General features: G+C 38.8%; 1 protein-coding gene across 1 annotated transcript; it reads right to left on the bottom strand.

Annotated features, from left to right (window-relative positions):
- Positions 1 to 1633: 1633 nt before the first annotated feature.
- On the bottom strand, positions 1634 to 15780 carry LOC139456085 (U-reduvitoxin-Pr11a-like). Its single transcript, XM_071237609.1, has 3 exons — positions 15693 to 15780; positions 8967 to 9077; positions 1634 to 1910 (listed from the first exon to the last, which is right to left on the bottom strand). Exons 1-3 carry the CDS (start codon positions 15778 to 15780, stop codon positions 1741 to 1743), a joined length of 369 nt encoding a protein of 122 aa, XP_071093710.1. The 3' UTR covers positions 1634 to 1740.
- Between the last annotated feature and the right edge of the window lie 6365 nt (positions 15781 to 22145).

Genomic DNA, 22145 nt, shown 5'->3' with positions numbered 1-22145 from the left:
ACAGAGTGATCAAGTGATGATAGATTGATGTAGCATCTATTGGTGAGTAAGGATTTCGATGTTCATCATCACTTGCATCATTGCGGAATCATAATTAGATTTGTAGTATTATTCCTTTCCGTCGTGGCGGCAAAATATTGTGTTTCGAATGTTTCATGTACAGATATATAACAAGACCAAACATGCTTGGGAGATAATCGACACTCAATGACAGCTCAACACAACCATTTATGATTATATATTTTAACAAAATGTTTCAGGTGTGTTGTAACTTGCATTGTATGATGAGCCACACTAATAAATTATCTTTTTTATTTCTTGTGCATGTGATTTTGGTTTGAATTGTGTTAAAATTTGTATATTAAATCTAACAATAACTATTGTTTTAGAAACAATATCGAGGATAATACACACTACAAAACCGTAAAAAGCTGACATAAACATCCTAAGAAGATATTAAAAAGGCACACCCTGGTCTGAACGAGTTCGTTACATTCCTGAAGACAGAAAAGAAGACCAGCGCAATACAAGTGCAGAATGCGACAGGCGGCCCCAAAGGTGGAGGAGAAACTGCAACGGAGAGGCCATATTCCAAGTCCTGAAAGATCAACTTCTGATGGGCGAACTGAGACTTGCAGACATTGCTCATGAAGTGGTTCGAACAAAGCGTGCCTCTGTCTTATCTTTTAGACGCTCCCCGTACGCGTATCTCCCATTGTTCCCCCCTTCGACTACATCAGCCAAAACGACTTCCAGTCCCACCAGAGCGACCTCTTTCACCTACATTGTGGACCCAAACGAAGCTAAGGTCGTCCTCGTGACACCCTTCACACTCCATTCCAAGGGCTACCACTACCCAATCCATGTGTGTTATATTACAAGTACAGTATGTGGTACATTTTTTCACTTCACTTGCGGGGGCACGGGTGGCCCAGTCGTCTAAGGCGCCGCGATTAGCTGTGCAGAGTTGCGTCCCTTGGGTACGCCAGAAAACTATGATTGTGGGTTCGAATCCCGGTTCGCCCCGATAATGTTTCTAGGTTTGTCAGCACCATACCCGTGCACGTGGGTTTCACCGAAGTGGTAAACGTCAAAGACGTGCATCACTTCACTTTTCCTCCCACATTAAACTGACACGCCGCGATATAACCGGAATACTCACTCACTTCACTTGCTCTTTAAACACAGCACCTTCGCCTATGATGCATATATAACAGAAACCAATATTGTTTGATCTGGATCTGTTCTACACTGACACAAATATCTCTTCAATTACTTAGACCTATTCCGCCATAAGGGAGAAGGATTAACCAGCTGGCGCCTCATAAAATCACTAATATAACAACAATAGTATCACTGGTAGAACACACGTAAGGAATCTTGGAAAGACTGATGTGGATCTAGTTTTATGCAGTAGAATTAACCAGTAAGCTCATGTTATAACCCGACATGTATAAAAGTGCAAAGACCACACAAAGACACGTTCGTTTGGGGTAACCACCAATTTCATGCATTGCAGTTGCTTAGCTTTGCTTTGGTCAACTATTGTGCGAGACTCACAATCGTATGTTTGATTGAATATTACTGACAATCTTATACAAAGGGTACAAGATGCTGCAACTAATGCAACATGTACGACAACAAAAGGACTTTATTTCGGAATGACAGATAACTGTGACAATATATCTGAAACACATTATTGTTTATCATTTTCGTCCGATCAATGATGTGTCGGTCCTCTTATCCGTCAAGAGGTAAGTGCGCGCAGGCCATTTCTGTGCAGAAGACAAAACCATTCGTGCAGCCGCAGGTATTGCATCCATCAGTTGATTTGAATCCTTCACCAGTGTGGTATATTTGCCCATTGTAGTTACAAGTCTTCTCGGCAGTGGAGAATGATGTTATAGGAACTCACTACAAGATATTTGTTAATCTATATGCCCTGTCGATGGAAAACAAGGGACAAAAAGACAAAAGAAAAAGAAAGTCTGAAAGTTTACATACTACCGCAATGCGCACTCGGTTACACATTCAATTTCTTCCGTGAAGATCCGGTTTCGAATAGGTCTTCAGCAAACCATGCTTGTCGTAAGAGGCGACTAACGGGATCGGGTGGTCAGGTGATTTATATGACTGGTCCACCCTTGCCCACTAGACAGTAACAAAAGGTGATTTGTAATGTATTATTTTGTGTTTCCTGGACTCAGTAAAGCTTTCAAAATGTTTAATGATTGGCATTTGATAATGGTCGGTGCTAATCTGGTGGGTATACACGTGGAGGACATTTTCAAATTTGACGCATCAGTGACAAAAATGATGTCCGATGCAATTCCCTATTTTGACTCAAACCAAATGTTGACGTTGTTTTCAAGTGAACAACTGACTTGCCTTTGCATGTGTATGGACTGGGTGTCATCGGTGGCGCAAGATACTCTCACCTTTAAGCGAACACCTGGTATCATCACTATTTGATAGTGATTCGTAAACATGTATATTATATGGTCGGATTCGTAACATAACGCTCCTTTTAGCTACAAATTGTTATGAATATTGAAAGGGTTTTGTCGCCTATTTATGCAGAATTATCTACACATAATGTAGTAATGTGTACACAGTTGTAACTTAATTTACCTGTCTTTATAACTGAATATTTTATATAGCTTTAGTTGTTATGAATTATATCAAATATAAGCCTCAATTGTACAATTCGCGGATGCCTAATAATTGTTGGTATTACTCGTTCATCTTACATTAATCTCTTATCACAATATAAAAATCCAAGAGGAATTAATTTTATCCAGCAATACAATCAAGATGGTTTTACCTGCTACAGTAGTGACAAGAAATCCGAACAAACAAATCAGAATCGGGAGCTTCATTTTTCAATGGGTATACGAAAATTGTCCACGCAATCTGTGAATGATTAGGCGACAGACGCGAAACCAAGCAGGCAAGGTGTGGCACGAAAGTGTGTCAGAGAATGGCAATTCGACCAAACTACGGCCATCGGTGTCAATGTGTGCCTCTAATGGTTATTTCCACCGATCCCTTGCCGCTACTATCAAGCAAAGTAGATTAATCGCGTGTGTTGAAATAAATCAGAATCTAGGGTAGCTATGTGGCGGCAAAGCACCGAGGATTACATTTGCCTCACTTTGACCAACAATCCAGCGAAAGGAAATGACTTTTATATGAGACCAAAAAAACTCTTGTCCATTCGTAAGATCGGCTAAGAAGATTGTTGTCATTTGCTGGTGCAAACAAGCTTTCACAAAGCTTTCAGTGGGAATTATTGGCTTTTCCGACTCGATAAGAGTAGCTATTACCACAATTGTTTTCACAGTGTCGTGCCAAAGCTATGATGCATCACGCCAACGGTTATCTAATGCAACATGGTCGTTTGAGTCGTAAGAGTTATTCCCCTTTACTTGTTTTGTAAGGAATAGAATTGATACATCAATAATTATCTTTGAAAAGAGAGTAGCCGTAATTCGTGACAATGTTATCTGTGTTAATGGTACGTGTAATAATTATTTTGGCTTTGAAGCATGTATGGATGAACTGCAGTGCAAATGTTTATTAATGGGGTAGAAATGTTTTTTGAACATGTCGGGACCAAAAGTAAATACCTTGATAAAGATTTTAGTTGATTGAAATGGTTGAGCTATGTATTTCAACGATTGTATTGTCTTGTCTTGTAACTGAATCTTTATGTCTTTTCATACAAAGGATAAATTCCGGTAAAGGATCATATTTAAAACATGTTGAATCTTAACTTCAAGGAATCTTGTTTTCAACTGGTTTTATAAAGATCACATAAGATGAAAACGATATATGGAAATATCTTCATCCATCGGTTTGCCTTTTTGATGTGCTTGTTTATTATCGAGATTTGCACACACCCTTCGCCTTTGTGATCGAAACATATTTAATTTCACACAAATATGAAAATGGATTGAAAAGCAAGCGACACATAATACATGATACAATTGATACACAAGTGAAGGTGAAATGTAACTAAAGGAAACATGCCAAACTAGATGTGTATATATGATAAATATATTTGCGGTTATATCAATCAATTCATTAACTGGTCTGCGTTAAGATCACTGCAGCCAAGCCTGACACGACTTTGAAAAACTTGACATAACCTAGCTGTTTCCATAATTCAGTGCATCCCATTATCTCCCCTTCTCATGAAACAAGTTCTACATTTGTTGTAGCTGGTATACCTGAATCTGAATATGCTTTACAATTTACTTTTCACTATTTGAACATTAACTTCATATATTAAGTTACTATTCTGGTTTATGTATTAGTACTAAGCCTACAAAGATATTCGGGTGAACTTCATTTTGTAAAATGTTACCAATTTTGCATTGTACCCGCTGCCTTTAATAACTTAGAATTTGATTCTTTGGAAATTGTCTGATGCGTCGTTACCCGAACAGCACCACATATGGTTCTGTCTCATAAATAAGCTTTTACAATAAGTACAATTATAAAAAAGCAATAATAAAAACAATGGTAAAATATATGCAATATATGGGGTAGTTCGGGATAAAAGACCTTTATATCTTCTTAAACAATTAACCTTCGGTTGGTTGGTTTGTTGCTTAAAACCGCACTCCGCAATATTCCAGCTACATGACGGCGGTCTGTAAATAATTTAGTCTGGACCAGGCAATCCAGTGATTGATATCATGAGCATCGATTCACGCAATGGGGATCGATGACCGTGCATCAACCAAGTCAGCGAGCCTGACCACCCGATCCCGTTAGTCGCCTTTTACGACAAGCATAGATCTGAACTTTACCCATCATTAACTACCTTATGATATCGATTTTCTAAGTAACTATCAAACCTTCTCATCAACTTTCCACAGAAACCATAATGTTGTAGTTTATGAATTATTTCCTTTTGAAAAACTTTATCAAAAGCTTTACTCCTATCACAAAATGCAGCTCTAACTTCCTTACCTTCATTTACAGCCTTTGCAATAAAGTCATATAAATATTTCAGCTGATTTAGAGTCACCCTGCATGACTCCAGATTGTAGGCTAGTAAGTATACACTCTTCAAAAAAAAGGAAACGCACAGGTAGTATGTCGTTCATTGAACCTGACTACAAAAAGAATCAGGTATATAAATTGGATATATGTTACTGAACAATGTTGGTGGCCTGATATTCTACAAACGGTGCGTCAAAACGCAGCCATTGTCGACTTGCAATGTCTTAAACGGCATTGTTTTAACACTTGTTCGAAAATGTCATGGAGGAAAACAGTAAAGCAAAATGCATTTGCAAGTAATGGCATTCGTAACTCCTGGTAGTGGCTATAAAAAGGCAAGCATAATCCAATTATTAGTCATTCAATTGTCAACATTTCGAAAATGCCGAGATTCGGCGCTGCCGATCGGAACATCACCATAGGGGATTCGCAGTCTTCTGTGTCCGCCACTTCAACGTCCACCACAGCACTCTTTGCCGCCTTTAGAACCGATACAGACGCCCAGTCAGCCTGCTTCTGCCTCGAAATGTTTAATGCATGTCTTGTTGTTGTTGCAGTAAGTATTTAAGAGGTCGCCTTCTGTTAAAGAAATTTCGGCTGACCTGTCCCTGTTTGGGACTCATGTGTGTACAAAGGGGTACATATATCTATTGTGAGTTTGGTATTCACATATTCACATAATTGTTGACAGGATTCTTGGATCGATCAGAGTATATGGGCCAAGCTGTCTTCAGGTAGTTTGAATTTTAGTGATAGCTACTGATGGTAGAAGGGTTGGGTTTTCCTTTTTAGTGACTTCTGATGTTAACTTTGATAGTTTTTAAAGTCCAGGGAGGGTGTAACCCTTTGTAGTGACTTTCTGTCGGTTAAATGTGATAAAAATTCTGACTTCGAATGAGATCTCGTACTAATATCCAAGATGGCTTCAGTGAGGGATTTTTCCGAGCTCGGGCTTCATCACGAGTGTTTTTGTCTTGCCATATCTTTTTAACCAAAGGATTTGATGTTTATCCCCAGGACGATAATATTGCCTCCTCTCTTCTCAGTTTCGATGGAAGTATACTTGTAGTACTTCTAGTGATCATGAAGTGCCTGCTGCTTCTCCTATCCAGCATTAGGCTTTGTATTGTATTCTGTCGGCTCAAGACTGTATTTAATGCTCAAGACTGTATTTGATGAAAGGCCTCACAACCATAGTCGATTTTTGATCTGATTAGTGATTTGTAAAGGTCCATGTGAGTGTCCCTCGATGTGCCTGAAATTGCCCGTAATACGTAATATGTCCTGGTCTTTTTTATTTCTGTTTTCCACATATTCTATATGTTTGCGCCAAGTGAGGTGTTGATCAACGATCACCCCAAGAAATATTGCGGATGTTTCGAATTTGATTGGTTTGTCTTCTATGGAGACACGGGGTATCATAGCATCTTTCCCCTGCGAACTCCCAACAGTTTTTTCACTTGAAAGAGTAAAACCCTCATTTATTGCACCATTGATCTACTCTGTCCAGGGCTGACTGTTTTTTTTTCGGATGTGTGAAATATCTCTGTGTTTTACCCATATGGCTCCGTCATCAGCGAATTTAGAAGTTTGAGTAGGAGAGTTGACATGATCAAAAAGATCATTAATCATGATGTTAAACAGGGTTGGGTTTATAATGCTTCCTTGTGGCGTGCCATTGTCCAGTGACATCAGATTGATTGTTCCCTATTTTAACTGATAGCAACCTGTCTTGCAGGAAGCTCTCTATGAAGTTTGCCATGTTTGCCTTTTACTCCATTTTGTGCTAGTATTGTGTGCCATACCACGTCGAAGGCTTTGTTGAAGTCCAGAAATACTGCGACTAGGTATTGTCTGTTTAATTGAGCTTTTTTATTTCATTTTCCAGTCTTAGAATATGATTTAGACATGGGTGTCCCTTCCTGAAGCCGCTTGGGTCAGATTTTATGTGGTTGCCACTGTCACTGTCAAGATCAAATACCGTTTCACACATTGAACAATATATGCAATATTGTTATTGTTGTAGGGTTAACAGAAATAGCAGACACAGTACATGTTATATGTATAATTTCGGAGACTCACAAGATAGACAAACAAGGCAAACCCATCAGCCAATGAAAGACTGTCCAACACATTGTCATTTGATGCCAAGCTTTGCACAAACACAGTATCTTAAGCGACATGGCGGAGTGGCTCGATCATTTTATTACCGTCTTCGCCATGCTTGTGGTTTTGACACAGAGGTCCATCCATGGTACGACCCGGAATATGTTGAGGGCGTCATGGAAGATTATTAATACAAAATTCTTTGGAATAGGCCCGTATACAGCCTCAGACGTACCCAGGCCAACAGACCTGATCTTGTCCTTTTTGATAAATCCAATGAAATCATTTATTGAAGTTGCTGTCCCTTTTGACACTAATGTGATTGACAAGATTCGGGGAAAACATGGCAAATATGCAGACCTCGCTTTCGAAATGTCACGCTCGCACCCCAAGTACCAAGTTATCATAGCTACCTACAACCATACCTGCGTACCCTCCCTTTCGTATCGACATATCCTCCCATATGCATAGCCTCACTTTCATACCAACCTTACACCCCATATGCACCCCCATCACCTATCTAAATAAACCCACCATTTACATGATTTATCTTTTACGTCATCTCCAAACGAATATAGAAACAATCGACCATGAACCATACACCTGTGAAGACCTACCAACTAATTCAAACAATAAGTAAGTATGACAAATAAAATGTGTTATGCTAAAGGAATTATCTAGCAGCCTGCCTTTTATGATATATAGCTTGTATGCAGGCTGATAGCTGCCACTGAACCTAGTCAGTACTCATAAAGCCAAATTATAAGACTAAGATTAGTAAAAGCCTTATCAACATTGTCATATGATCTGAACAAGATACTTCTGAACTCGTAATTGGAACATTCCTACAAGAAATGTATTTCATCTTCTATAACGTTCTGGACACAACCTGTGCAAAGTCTACCTTCTAATGGTGTAACCGGCTTGTTGTATATTCCTCGAGCCATCTTTCCACATCTTAGGGATGCTAAAAGTCTCCCCTGATGTCTAGGAATAGACATACTGACACATGCATATGTCTTGTTTACAAAACGATTACGGAGAGTGTGATTTCAGCATTTTCGCTTGGGCCTTTAAATGATTTCTATAAATATTATCATTTTTATTTTTCGGAAATTGAATAAATATATCTAAGAAAATTGATATTCGCAACAAGGACGCAAACATTGTTTTTACTTTACTTCGCCTATGATGCACATATAACAGAAACCCTTATAGTTTGATCTGGATCTATTCAACACTGACACACATATATATGCGAACTCTTCAATAATGCTAAGACCTATGCCGCCATAAGAGAGAAGCATTAACCACCTGGCGCCACATATATACCAAATCACAAATATAACTCACAAATATAACAACACTATTTTCACCAGTAGAACACATGTAAGCAATCTTGAAAAGGAGACCACGACATTTGGTTTCAAATATACCATTTGACCAAACAGCCCGGACTGACGTGGATCTAGTTTTAAGCACTAGAACTAACCAGTAAGCTCATCTTATTACCCGGCATGTATAAAAGTGTAAAGACCACACAAAGACACGTTCGCTTGGGGTAACTATTGATGGTCACGCATAACAGTTGCGTAGCTTGTTTTAAACACTTGGCTTTGACAAACTATTGCGCGAGTCTCATAATCGTATGTTCGATTGAATGTTACTGATGATCTTAAACAAAGGGTTTTCAAGATGCTACAATTTATGCAACATGTAGTACAACCAAAAGAATGACAGGTAACAGTGACAATATATCTGAAACACATTATTGTTTATCATTTTCGTCCGATCAATGATATGTCGGTCTTTCTATCCGTCCAGAGGTAAATGCGCGCAGTCCATGCCTGTGCAGAAGACAAAATCATTCGTGCAGCCGCAGGTATTGCATCCATCAGTTGATTTGAATCCTTCACCAGTGTGGTATATTTGCCCATTGTAGTTACAAGTCGTCTCGGCTGTGGAGAATAGTGTAATATAAACTAACTACCAGGTATTTGTTTATCTATCGGCAGCGTTGATGGGAAACAAGGGACAAAAGACAAAAGAAAAAAGAAAGTCTGAACGTTCACCTACTACCACAATGCGCTCTCGGTTACACATTCAATTTCACCCGTGAAGATCCGGTTTCGAACAGGCCCACAGCAGCCCATGCAACTATGCTTGTCGTAAGAGGCGACTAACGGGATCGGGTGGTCAGTTTCGCTGACTGGGTTGATGAATATCATAGTACCCAAAATGCGTTGATCAATGCTCATAATGTCAATCACCGGATTGTCTATTCCAGACTTGAGTATTTGCAGACTGCCGTCGTATAACTCGATTTTTGTTCAGTGCGGCAATAAACAAAGAAACATTATTTTTTGTGATCATTCTTTTTGTATTTCAGAATATATATCAACTCATTTGTAAGATAATTCTTCTCCGGGGTGTATACGTCCATTAACGTACTACATCAGAGTGGACACGTTCCCACTACAGCCTCCGTTTCACGAGCTTTTGCATCAGTATGATATGTTTTGAGAAATAGCTCTGAGGTTGATAATTGTAAATTAAATAAAGGTGATACAATGGTGTATGTGTGCGCGAGCGACTTGTGCACGAGGGGATGTCTGATTGACGCTTTACCTTTATCTATTATTTGTTAAACGAAGGTGAGAATGGTGTCCCTTTCACTGACAGATTTTAAAGTTAATTAACTTTGTGAGTTCCACTGTCCACTTAAACACTACCATGTTAGTCGACTTTAGTAATCAGTTGGGTTTTTTACTAGGTGGCGTGTCGTCACTAACTGAACATTGTGAAGTACTAATCAGATATACTTTCATTGTCAGCTTCCTGTTTGGCATACAGGAACAAATTGACGAACACAAAGAATTTTAACCTCGGTGCTATTCGAGTCTGCACCCTATTTAATTGTGTTCCGCCACACTTCGATCTGTGTTACAGACGCCGTTGTCACCATAAGTGTCCATTTTCCTTGTTAACATGAGCTTGGTTTATTTGTCCGTTTTTATGTTAATATTGTACCAAGTTCGTGGCGTCATATGTGGTATGCAAGTGCAAATATATATCATGTCATACATCTCCATATTTTTATCGTCTGATGATTTCACATCATTAAACATGTTTATATTATAAACAAGTAGTGAATTATAAGTAAGCAGAATTCACTAGCTTTATTTATTCATTTTAAACCGTGAGTCTTATATGACTGGATACTGTCCTGAAGGATAGAACAGGAACTTAATTATGCCCTGTGCTGTACTCGTTCATACGACTATTGACACATATGGGATACAATATACTGTTAGCGACATACGCGCCAATGAAGAAAAGGTCATTCAACGGTCCTTTCTGAAACAATTACATTATTTTTATTTCATCTAAAAGCTAATTTTATTTCTACGCATAGTGCCGACAGCGGTATGTCGCGGGATATCGGATATAGAGCTATTAACAGACCCGACGCTTGAGAAACATGATAGTAGGCAGATCGTATCTTCTTCCCGATTAATACGTTGATATGTTTAGAGCGGCGTCGTGTAAGGGTTGAAATAAGACTCTTTGTAATTGTATGCAAAGTTCAAAGTACTGACGAAACGTCGGGTTATGGTCGGTGCTAATCTGGAACACCACGACCAGCATATCCTTAATTTGTTTGGTAAAGGAACGCAACATGGCGAATGTAGATGGCTGTGCACCCTTGTCAGTAACATAAGGTGATTTATGACGCATTGTTGTAAATAATTTTGTGTTTCAGGGCCTCAGTAAAGCTTTCAAAAAATGTTTTTGCGGTATACACGTGGAGGACATGTTCAGTTCGGCGCATCAGTGACCAAAATGATGTCCAATGCAATTCCCTATTATGACTCGAACCATTTATCCACGTGTTTTTCCAAGTCAACAGCCGACCTGCCTCTAAAGTGTTCGTGGTGGGTGCCACCGATGGCGCAGGATACGATCACCTTTTCGCGAATACCTGGTATCATCACTATTTGATAGTAATTCATAAACACATGCTAATTGTACAGTCGGAATCGTACAATCTGCTTTTAGCAAATATTTCTTATTAATAAATTATGTAAAGAGATTTGTAGATTTTATATACATACTTCACTTCCTGCAATGTCAGTAGTAAGTTGTGCCAAGTTAATTTTACCTTTCTGTATAATTGAATATGTTATACTTTAGTTGTTATGAATGTTAAATTTAATCCTTTAGGAGGCCTTCCTCGTTTTTTACAGTTCGTGGATGCCAAATAATTGTAGGGATCGCTTGTTCATTTTGCATATATCGTTGATCACAATCATGAAATTAATTTGGAATTAGTTTTATCTAGAAATACAATCAAGATGGTTTTACCTGCTACAGAAATCCGAACATACAAATGAGAATCGGGAATTGTCCACACAGTCTGTGAATGATTGTGCGAGAGACGTGAAACCAAGCAGGCAAGGTGTGGCACCAAAATGTGTGAGAAAATGGCAATTCGACCAAAGTGCGACCAGCATTGTGAATGTGTGAATCTAATGGTTATTTCCACCGATCCCTTGCATCTACTATCAAGCAAAGTGTAGATTAACCGCGTGTGTTGAAATAAATCAGAATCTAGGGTAGCACTGAGGATTACATTTGCCTCACTTTGAGCAACAATCCAGCGAAAGGAATTGACTATTATATCAGACAAAACACTCTTGAACGACAAAGGAGATTGTTGTCATTTGCTGGTGCAAACAAGCTTTCACAAAGCTTTCAGATGGAATTATTGGCATTTCCGACTCGATAAGAGTAGCTATCACCACAATTGTTTTCACAGCGTCCGCCAAAGTTATGATGCATCACGCCAACGGTCATCTGTATGCCCTGTGTTTAAGTTGTAAGAGTTATTCCCCTTGACTTGTTTCGTTAAGGAGCAGAATTTATACCTTTGACATCAATAATTATCATTGAAAAGAAAGCAGCCGTAATTCTTGTTATGTGTTCCAATGGTACGTGTGATATTAATGTTGGTTTTGATGCTCTATTTAAGAATTAGTAGTTTGAATTTTAGCATGTATTGATGAACTGTAGTACAAATGTATATTAATGGAAACGAATTGTTTTTGAGCATCTAGAGAAGAGGTTTGCTGATGGAAATGGCTGAGCTATGTATTTCAAAGAATGTATTGTATTGTCCTGTAAATGAATTTTTATGTCTATTTAAACAAAGGATAAAATATCCGTTTTCTACTATTGAGCATTTATATTGATATTTTGTCATTAGCCACAACACGTACTGATCGTTTCAAAAACATTGTTTCCCATTAATATAACTTTGCAGGTTACCCGTGAAGATCCGGCTAAGAATAGGTCTTCAGCAACCCATTATTGTCGTAAAAGGCGACTCTGCTTGTCATGAGAGGCGACTGACGGGATCGGGTGATCAGGCTCGCTGACTTGTGTGGATCGATGCTCATGACATGACATGACAATCACTGACAATAACTGGGTTGTCTGATCCAGACTCGATTATTTACAGACTGCTGTCATATAGCTGGATTATTGCTGAGTGCGACAATGCCTGTATACGTACGAGAAAATGACATGTAAGCTAATGTATCTATGTGAACGTGTTTGTTTGTTTCTTAACGCCGCATTCTGCAATATTCCAGCTATATGGACCCGTGAGGATCCGGGGAAGTCTTCTGCAACCCATGCTTGCCGTAGGAGGCGACTAATGCTTGTCGTAAGAGGCGACTAACGGGATCAGGTGGTCACGCTCCCTGACTTGGTTGATGTAAATCATCATATCCCAATTGCGTGGATCGATGCTCATGATGTCAATCAATGGATTATCTGGTCCAGACGCGATTATTTACAGACCGCCGTCATATAGCTGGACAACCAAGGGAAGTGCTTCATCTTCATCAAATTCGAAACAACATTTATGAACAATTGTATGTTTCAAACATACTTTACATGAACCTTAGGAAACGGACGTAAAACATGGTTCACATAGAGATTCACACACAAGGCTACTGATACGGAGGTTGCAAGTTAAGGTACCATCCACTGAAATATTAAGAAGACATTTGTATATTTCTGTAGGTAGATTGTGTTCAAATGTGCGATAAATCTCCTGCGAGGTATTCAGCCCTCAGTGTTCAAATCCAAACAACTGTCCATCTTTGACAGGTTTTTATTCAGTCTAAATATAGGTATTATAAATGTACTTCTCGTCACGATATGGCTGAAATACTGGCGATGTGACGTTAAATATTAACTCACTCACTCACTCAAATCCAAAGTATATTTCTAGAGAGAAACATTCGTATGTTACAATATAAACGGAAGTTGTATTCATAAAATCTCCGGGATATTATATAAAATTCACAGGATATTATATAAAATCCCAGGGATATTATAACACACCCGTTTGTGAGATTTAACCCGACTGCAGAACAGTAGGATGACGTCCTCGGTAGGGTATGAATAATTTAAATATGCCTTAGTCCTACAGTATATGCAATGTTACAGGAGGGTATTTTCATCTAAAGTAGTTGGTTGGTTGGTTTGTTGTTTAACGCCGCACTCAGCAATATTCCAGCTATATGACGGCGGTCTGTAAATAATCGAGTCTGGACCAGACAATCCAGTGATTAATATCATAAGTATGACATGCATCAACCAAGTCAGCGAGCCTGACCACCCGATCCCGTTAGTCGCCTTTTTCGACAAGCATAGTCGCCTTTTACGGCAAGCATGGGTTGCTGAAGATCTATTCTACCCCGGATCTTCACGGGTCTCATCCAAAGTAGACGTTTTGTTATTTCTTTTACAAGTATATCAGAAACATACCATAGATTTATGTAAATATGTTTTGTATCCCATAATGGTAATTTGAGAAACTAATAGTTATTAATGCCTGTTAAAATGAATGATGCGATGGAATTGGAACATAGAATGATATATTAGTTATTTTTAAATTACCTCAGGTAATATTTGAATACTACGCCCATGATGCATATGGTATTGCATGTGTAGGGCACGGTCCTGGTCTGTGACACAGAGTCGATGGTGGTAAACGTCTACAAGTATTTTGTAAAGGCGAAACATGGGGGTAAGTCTCTGATTAGTGTTGATTGGGTGTACTACTGAGTATGCAAAACACTTGGAATGTTATACCAACAAATCTATGGTATAATAAATAAATCAGCAACAGTCTCACCTGGTAGAAAAAGTGATTATGGATTGATGAGACGCACGGTCTACAAGTTGTACGAGCAGAAGTTTCCTCAGACATGTAAACGGATTCAATATGAACTTAGAGAAACGATAAACGTTTCACGAACTACGCTCATCATAGTTCTGCACGAGATTGGTTCAAATGCATCGCACGTGGCCACAACAGGGGGTGTTCAGGGAAAAGTATTCTATAATATCCATGTGTTCAAATTGTCTGCGTACCATTCATGACTACAGATGTATCGAACTTCCATGTGGTTACCGTCAGATAGTGTAACCCACCCATGGTACCGTCAGGAAAAGGTAAACGTGTCATTGTGTTTCACGCTGGAAACCGTGAGAAAGGTGTGAAAGACGTAGTCTTTGAGGCTAAAAAGGCTAGCGTCGATTATCATCAGGATATGAATGAATGAATGAATGAATGAATGAATGAATGAATACAGGGTAGACAAACTATTAGAGCATCGTGGTCACGTTGTCTTACGTTCGCCCGTCAGTCAGTGTGAGCTATACCCGACAGAGCTCATCTGGGCTAACTGCGAAATGTTTATAGCTAAGAATAACATAACCTTCAAGATGAAAGATGTCAAAACCCTCATTTACATGCTTCCTTTCCAACAATCACTCCTGAAGTTTGGTCAAAAACTACAGATCATGTCCTTGACAATGAAAATCAGTGTCGCCAACGTGCTGGAGTTTATACCAGCCCCGCCGCCCCAGTCATCATCTCTTTGGATGACACTGCTACCGATCTAGATTCTCCCTCTGACGAATCAGATATTGAGCTGTAACGATCCGCAAAAAGCATTCCGATTGCTTGGGCGTCAAATAGTATTAAAAGTACAATATATTTAAAGACGTATTTTGCTTATGTTATGCTGTTTGGTTTTCTACATGTCACACGTGAACATCATATATCAAGACATCTAGGAGCATTTACGTCTTTTTTTTAAACTGAAACTATAATGTGTATTGCAAAATGATATCTCACTTTACTCAATCAACCAGTACATTGGGGGCACGAGTGGCCCAGTCGTCTAAGGCGCCGCGATTCGCTGTGCAGAGTTGCGTCCCTTGGGCACGCCAGAAACCTCTGATTGTGGGTTCGAATCCCGGTTCGACCCGATTATGTTTCTAGGTTTGTCAGCACCATACCGTGCTCGTGGGTTTCACCAAAGTGGTAAACGTCTGAGACCTGCATCACTTTCCTCCCAAATTAAGCTGACACGCCGCGATATAACTGGAATATTGTTAAAAGCGGCGTTAAAACCAAACTCACTCACTCACTCAACCAGTACATTAACATTCCAAGTATGTTCTGTTATTCGGTCATTAGGATAACTTACAATTCTCTATTGCCGTAGAACACGTTTCAAGGGCTGCAGTCTCTGCACTTTCAAATGGTAACTTAATATATTCTATCTTCATTCCCATTTTAATTACATCCTAACGTGGAATATTTGCATTTCGATTTTGTTTAGTCTCCCCAATTCATTGACTGTTATATGTGTTGTGGTCACTTGTAATTAAAGACTTAGTCTATTTCATACACCCTGGTACACCACAAGTTTATCGCAATTTATCTGTAATCATGATAATTCGTGGTAAAATTACATCTCATTTAGCGCTATGCAAAATTAGTACAATGATACTTAATATTATATCTTTACTTTATAAACCATATGTTTAAAGAGAAGTGGAAAATTCGGTTTTCTAGCATTTCCGACAATAATTTAGCCCCCTAGACAACAGGTGATTAAGTGGTTTTACTTCTCGTTAAAATGTCGATGTGTTCATCAAATATCTCCATGTTCAACTTTATAATAAGATGGGGTTTTTCGAAAGTCTTTTTTTCTTTTTCTAGACGTTCCGTCCAGACTATGAAAAATCAATATGACAAGTTTAAATATAAAGGTACTTTGCTGATATTTCTCATATGCTGAACATTAAAGACAATACGTCGAATGTCTGTATTACTACTGTGCGGCGTTAGGCAACACGCACTTATTCTTTGTGCAAATTATGTTTGTGACGGGTGGTACCCGTAGGGCAGGACATGTTTACCATTTTGGCGAAGACCTGATGTCATTCACATAGTGTGTACTTCCATTTTGCCTGCTAAGCTAAATGGAATCAGTTTCGGCAGATCACCGGGAATGGTTATTCTCTCGCGTTGACCTTTACGTTAGAATCTGTCAGATATTAGTATGACATCGTTAAATATTATTTGCATCTTGAATGTTCAAGAAAGAAAATTACATGGGCTTGGGCATGTATATCTTACTCACAGTGATCAAAACTCAATGGTAATGTTTGTCGCTAGCGAAAATGGATAATTCTTGAAAAGTGCACTTTGCAATTTTGTCATTACTGGAAGTAAATATATAATTCCTTATCGCCGGAATAGCTTGTTTTCATTTAATAAGAACGAGAACTAATGCAGCTTACTCGTAATTATTAATCGGTGTATTTCGTGATTCTATTTCAAGTGGCGATGACGATAGCAATATAAAGTTGTTATTTGTGAAGTGTATCATCGATCATATCCAATTTAGATTCATGAAGAAACAACGTGAACCTTTTTTCTGTCGACACAGTGAGTCTGTGCAAGAGGTAGTGGAAAGTCCGCTAATTTTAGCAACGCGGAAGTATGCTCTTCTGTATGCATCTCATGCAATACATGAGTCCGAATAACTGAAGGGAACAATGTAATAGTGACTCTTAGTTTGTTTCCAGCAGGCGACACAGCATATATCACCACTGTCCACTCCAAAAGGATATTACATGACTTTAAATACATTAAGTATCGTGTATCAAAAGAGGTAAATAGTTTGTTTTCACAGCTGTCTTTTAACCTGCCATTACATACTATGTAAACGAGGATATATTGTATACAAATAATGTATAATATGTGTATAATATCTTTTGGTTTCATGCCTTTAAACATAGTTAATTGAATATTTTGATCGTCTCTCATAAATCGCTGGTCATGGGTATTTCACAATATTTTCATAAATGTATATTCTTCTGTATTTTAATGTATCTGTTGCACCAATGAGACATGAAAAAAAATATCTATCTCTCCGAACACGAAGCGACGGCCCTTCAGCTGTCACAGCGGTAGTTCAAGTATGCGAAAGAGTGTTGTGTGATCGAAGCCAAATAAAGCGCCAGTAAAATATGCATCGTCATCCATGTGCTCATTTGGACTCGTGAACGTCATAATCCCCTTGTTTGAGCAAATGTTTATATTAATCACTCCAAATCTCAAAGTGAGATATGTTCATTAATGTTTTTAAAATATAGAATCTGAACAGATATTTGACTGGAACAAAGAGTGTTTTTATGTCACCACCCTTTCTCAGGTATTGTGGTCATGGTTTACCGTCGAAAGTCAGCGACATGATTTCTATTTTAAATCATGTCTGACAAAATGTCAAGGTCAAGCAACGATCGCGTGCATGGTCATCGATCTACGCCGTGGGTGTATGACGACACACATTCACACAAGCATAGGTAACAGAAGATCTTCACTGCCCACCAATTCCACAGAGATTGATTCTCGACGAATGATTATATCATCGCCACTTGACAGACCAAATCAGCGGACGTTCTCTCTAGTGTTCCGATTATTGAAATAATTAAACACTGAAGGTCCAAAGGATCAAGCAGCCGAATGAATTTTGCCAAATTGAACACACGATTTTCGCCAAAACTTGGAAGTCAAAATTTGTTGAGTAGGTAAATTTACTACTTACAAACTTCATAGTTGGTCGGTGAAGATCCAGGTTAGAATAGGTCTTCAGAAACCCATGCTTGCCGTAAAGGGCGACTATGCGTGTAACAGGCGACTAACGGGATCGGGTGGTCAGGCTTGCTGATGCATGTCATCGTATCCCAGTTGCGTAGATCGATACTCATGATGTCACTCACTGGATTGTCTAGTCCACTCATGTTGCTGAGTGCGGCGTTAAACGGCAAACAAAACTTCATACTACTTGAAGAAAGAATATGTGTTTGTCTTTAGTTTTAAAAATGTTGTGCTTTAGAATTTATAAGTATTTGTGTTTTTGTAAGGTGTTATGCGGGCGTGGTGTTTCAAAGGGTAGCATGTGGTTGTGGTAACACGAGTCATTGGCTGGAGTTACTGAATGGACTTGGAGTTACTTACTTTTGATAATGGTTATTTACAGATACATAATAAAGATGGACATTTGTCTGTGCACACATGTCGTGGATTAAATGTAATTATGGAGATTACTGAGCATGTCATATTGCGTAATAAAACGAGTGAAATATGGATAATATGATGTGAATGTAAACAGCATAGAAAACCCACATCGCCTTATTCTAATTGCTTGTGCCCGTGTTATAGGTTAACACATGGGAAGTGGGTGGACACCGTGTGGGTACTGTCGTCCACAGAACAAGTTCCGACAATTTTGTTAATTAACATGCATTGTGTTTTTCAAACGAGAAAACGGTAGTTGCTAATTTATTCATGAAAATTAATTCGACGTAAATGTCAGACAGTTACATATGTTAACCCAAACATTATACATTACAAACTTTACACTGTTACGGAAATTATTTTTGTTTAAAGACGCTTAATTAACTTAAACGGCGAACCAGCTTTATGAACAACCGTAATGCAGGTCTTATAATTGTACAACTTTGGCGAACCCAACAAGCACGGGTTTGTTTTTTTCATTGATATTTTACAACAAGCGTGATGAGTAAGTGTTTTTTTATCACGCCCAGACGCAAATTTAAGAACATTGTCTACAGCCATAAATGTGTTGATACACCACCATCCTGTTTACGAATGAACAAAGTAAGTTTCACCCTACCCGCACGCCAAAACAATATCGTTATTTGGTGTTACATAGTGCAGCACACAATACACCGCATGAACCCAAGTTGAATAGTATGAGAACATTGCAGGTTGGATGTTTTGAACCTTTGAAGAGTACATTCCTTGTTTTGAAGATTACAATGGTAAATTATCATACAAATACATCTTATCCCATTTGTTGCTATGGTAACTAAAATGTAGAGTAATCGCATCAGCGTAATGAAAATGTACACTACCATGATGTGGTCATTAAGCGTTACTAAAGACATGTATACAAATGTTCTCGTAAATTATTTTCCTTGATCTTATAATAAATCCTTTGTTATTAACCGTCGCTTGGGGCGGCTTAAAGACGATCAGAGTCGATCGTGTACAACCACTGATCACTTAGACGGTGCACGGAGTAGTTTATTTAAGCTTGGTTTAACTATTTAGTGGATCCAAAAGCTATCAGTGTACATCTATGAACTTCCTCGAATATTGAGGTGTAAGTTTCCTCATTAGTAACACTGTTTTATTAATGCCAATATCCATTCGTCCGGAGTAAATAGACATTTGAGCTTTTCAGCGATATCGGTTGGATGAAGATTTATCGGAATCACCAATGTCAGATAAAGGGCAATGTCCGCTTGATTCAAGGTGCGGCAATTACAGTATATCCTGAATGAAACATTTGTTACCATCAGTCCCACATTATTTGGAAATGTATCAGCATGTCTGTTACCAAAGACAGGTTCAGTGTCTCAATGGCGTATCGATAAGTAGGTGTAGAAACAATTAGTCCCGAAGCAATTATAGACATATCACACACACACACACACACACACACACACACACACACACACACACACACACACACAGATGAACATGAATTGCCATTGGTGGAATCAATGCATTTTAGTAACCCTGCTTGCTCATCATCGACATTGACCTCTGTCGGCTACTTGCACAACGATCTATGACAAAGACCACTAGATATCCACACCTTAGGAAAGGACTTAACACTTAGAAATGTTCATGGCAGATATCAGATTTCTTCATTTGAGTATGAATTAATCTCTTTTCCTATTAAGACTTGCAAGTGTGGACTTACAACACCATTCACGGATATATTTTTTATATTCGCTCAGTTTCGTTTTTAAATACAGTAACCCTGGCGTTTGTTTCTTAACCCAGTATTACACACGCACGCACGCACGCACGCACGCACATTATATCTATATCAGGGACATCAGTGATCGTGGAATCGAATCCCAGCTCATCCTGATCAGGTCTCCAAAGTGGTAAACATCCACAACCCATTAACAACAATTTGAGCTTTTTTCCCAAAACAAGCTGTGTTAAAGCAGATCCACCATTCAAAGTGATGTAAAACCAAACCAACTTACTCATTCTGTTCAAGCAGATGCTTTGATAAAATCAAACTGGAATAACAAAGGACGTAACAATGGCGACGTGCATCAGTACGCAGGATTGACAGTGTAGAGACATGCAGTGTTTTGAAACATGTCCTTGTTCTCGAACAGTCGAACGACATCTCTTGTGGTTACAACAAACGACAATTACTATTTCAATCGTATCTCTGTCTCAACAGATCACTGGACTGATCGTTGGATATCCCTGTGTGTGTATGTGTAATTTGTTCCAGAAGATACTATGAAAATGATTTTGCCTCAGGTCTTACGCAAAAATAGATCTCTCATCCCTGCAATACTATGTGGTCGATGCCTAGTGCAGAACATGATGTAGCCCTGCAGAGATTCATGGCGGGAGTACTACAGGGCGAAGTCATACTTTTCTATGCAACTTGCGTGAGTGGTGTGACAGGGGGAACAGGGCATGCTTACACTTTTGGTGAACACCTGGTGTCATCAATGATTCTCGGTGATCCATTCATATAATTTTCACCGCTACTTTGCTTTTGCGGCCATTGGAGTCTGTTTCTGCAGACGGACAAGACTGATTGTTTTCTGGCTTTGACGTTTTATATTAAGGTGACTGTCATGATATCGAGGGTGACAACCATCCGCGTAATGTGAAGCGGCGCTGACACATCCCGTATTTCTTTCATACAATATTGAATGCTGGTATCGACTTTAAGGTGTTTATCTAGCAACATTTGACATTGCTGCAGTAATATCGCGTCTATTGCACCTGGCTAGGGTGGAATGTTGCTGCAGTAACATCGGGCACGATGTTGACAAACCAAAATCCTGATCAGAGCTAAAGTGGGATTCGCATCCATGATTTAGGATTCTTGCACAAAGAATTAGACCACATTTGCCACCCTTTCTACAATAGGATCCTACATAAGATTTAGAATTCATTTGTCACTCAAACGATGATCATTTTGTTATTCATAGATACTCCTGAGGGTTACGCTTTATGTATTTACAAAAAGTAAGTAAAATGATTCACCCTTGCATAAATTATTCACAGAAAGCACGGATGCATTCACCCGTATGAGACGAGTCTGTTTTGTGAAAAGATATTTTTCTGCTACCATTGTGAAAACAGTTAATTCCATGTATAGTCATGGAATATATAAGATCCTGTTTGGGACAAACTGTTTGTGTACAATGTTATAGGCGATCACAACATATAATAATACGATTGTATATTCATAGTTCATGAATGATTTGAGAAAGTAGAGGTGTAACAGAAAAGTCAGACTTTAAGTGCGTTTCGGTTAAAATGGCCCCATTTTACTCCGGTATCTAACTGGCAAAGTGTATCTGTTTTACCGGCTGTTCATTAATGTGGCGATATCAGCACGGAACCGCCACTAAACCATAAATATATCAATTGCTTTTACTTGATAGCTCAACTGGTCGCAGATCAGCAGACGTTCTACAGTGATAATACTGACGGGATGGACAATTCTGATATAACAAGACTTCCCAGGGCTTCTCCGAATGTGAAATTGCATCTGATAAAAAGACTC

The sequence above is a fragment of the Haliotis cracherodii genome, unplaced genomic scaffold (genome assembly GCF_022045235.1).
Source record: "Haliotis cracherodii isolate W230 unplaced genomic scaffold, xgHalCrac1.p SCAF_1, whole genome shotgun sequence".
In the NCBI taxonomy this organism is placed as follows: domain Eukaryota; kingdom Metazoa; phylum Mollusca; class Gastropoda; order Lepetellida; family Haliotidae; genus Haliotis; species Haliotis cracherodii.
This window is presented reverse-complemented; position numbering and strand designations above follow the sequence as displayed.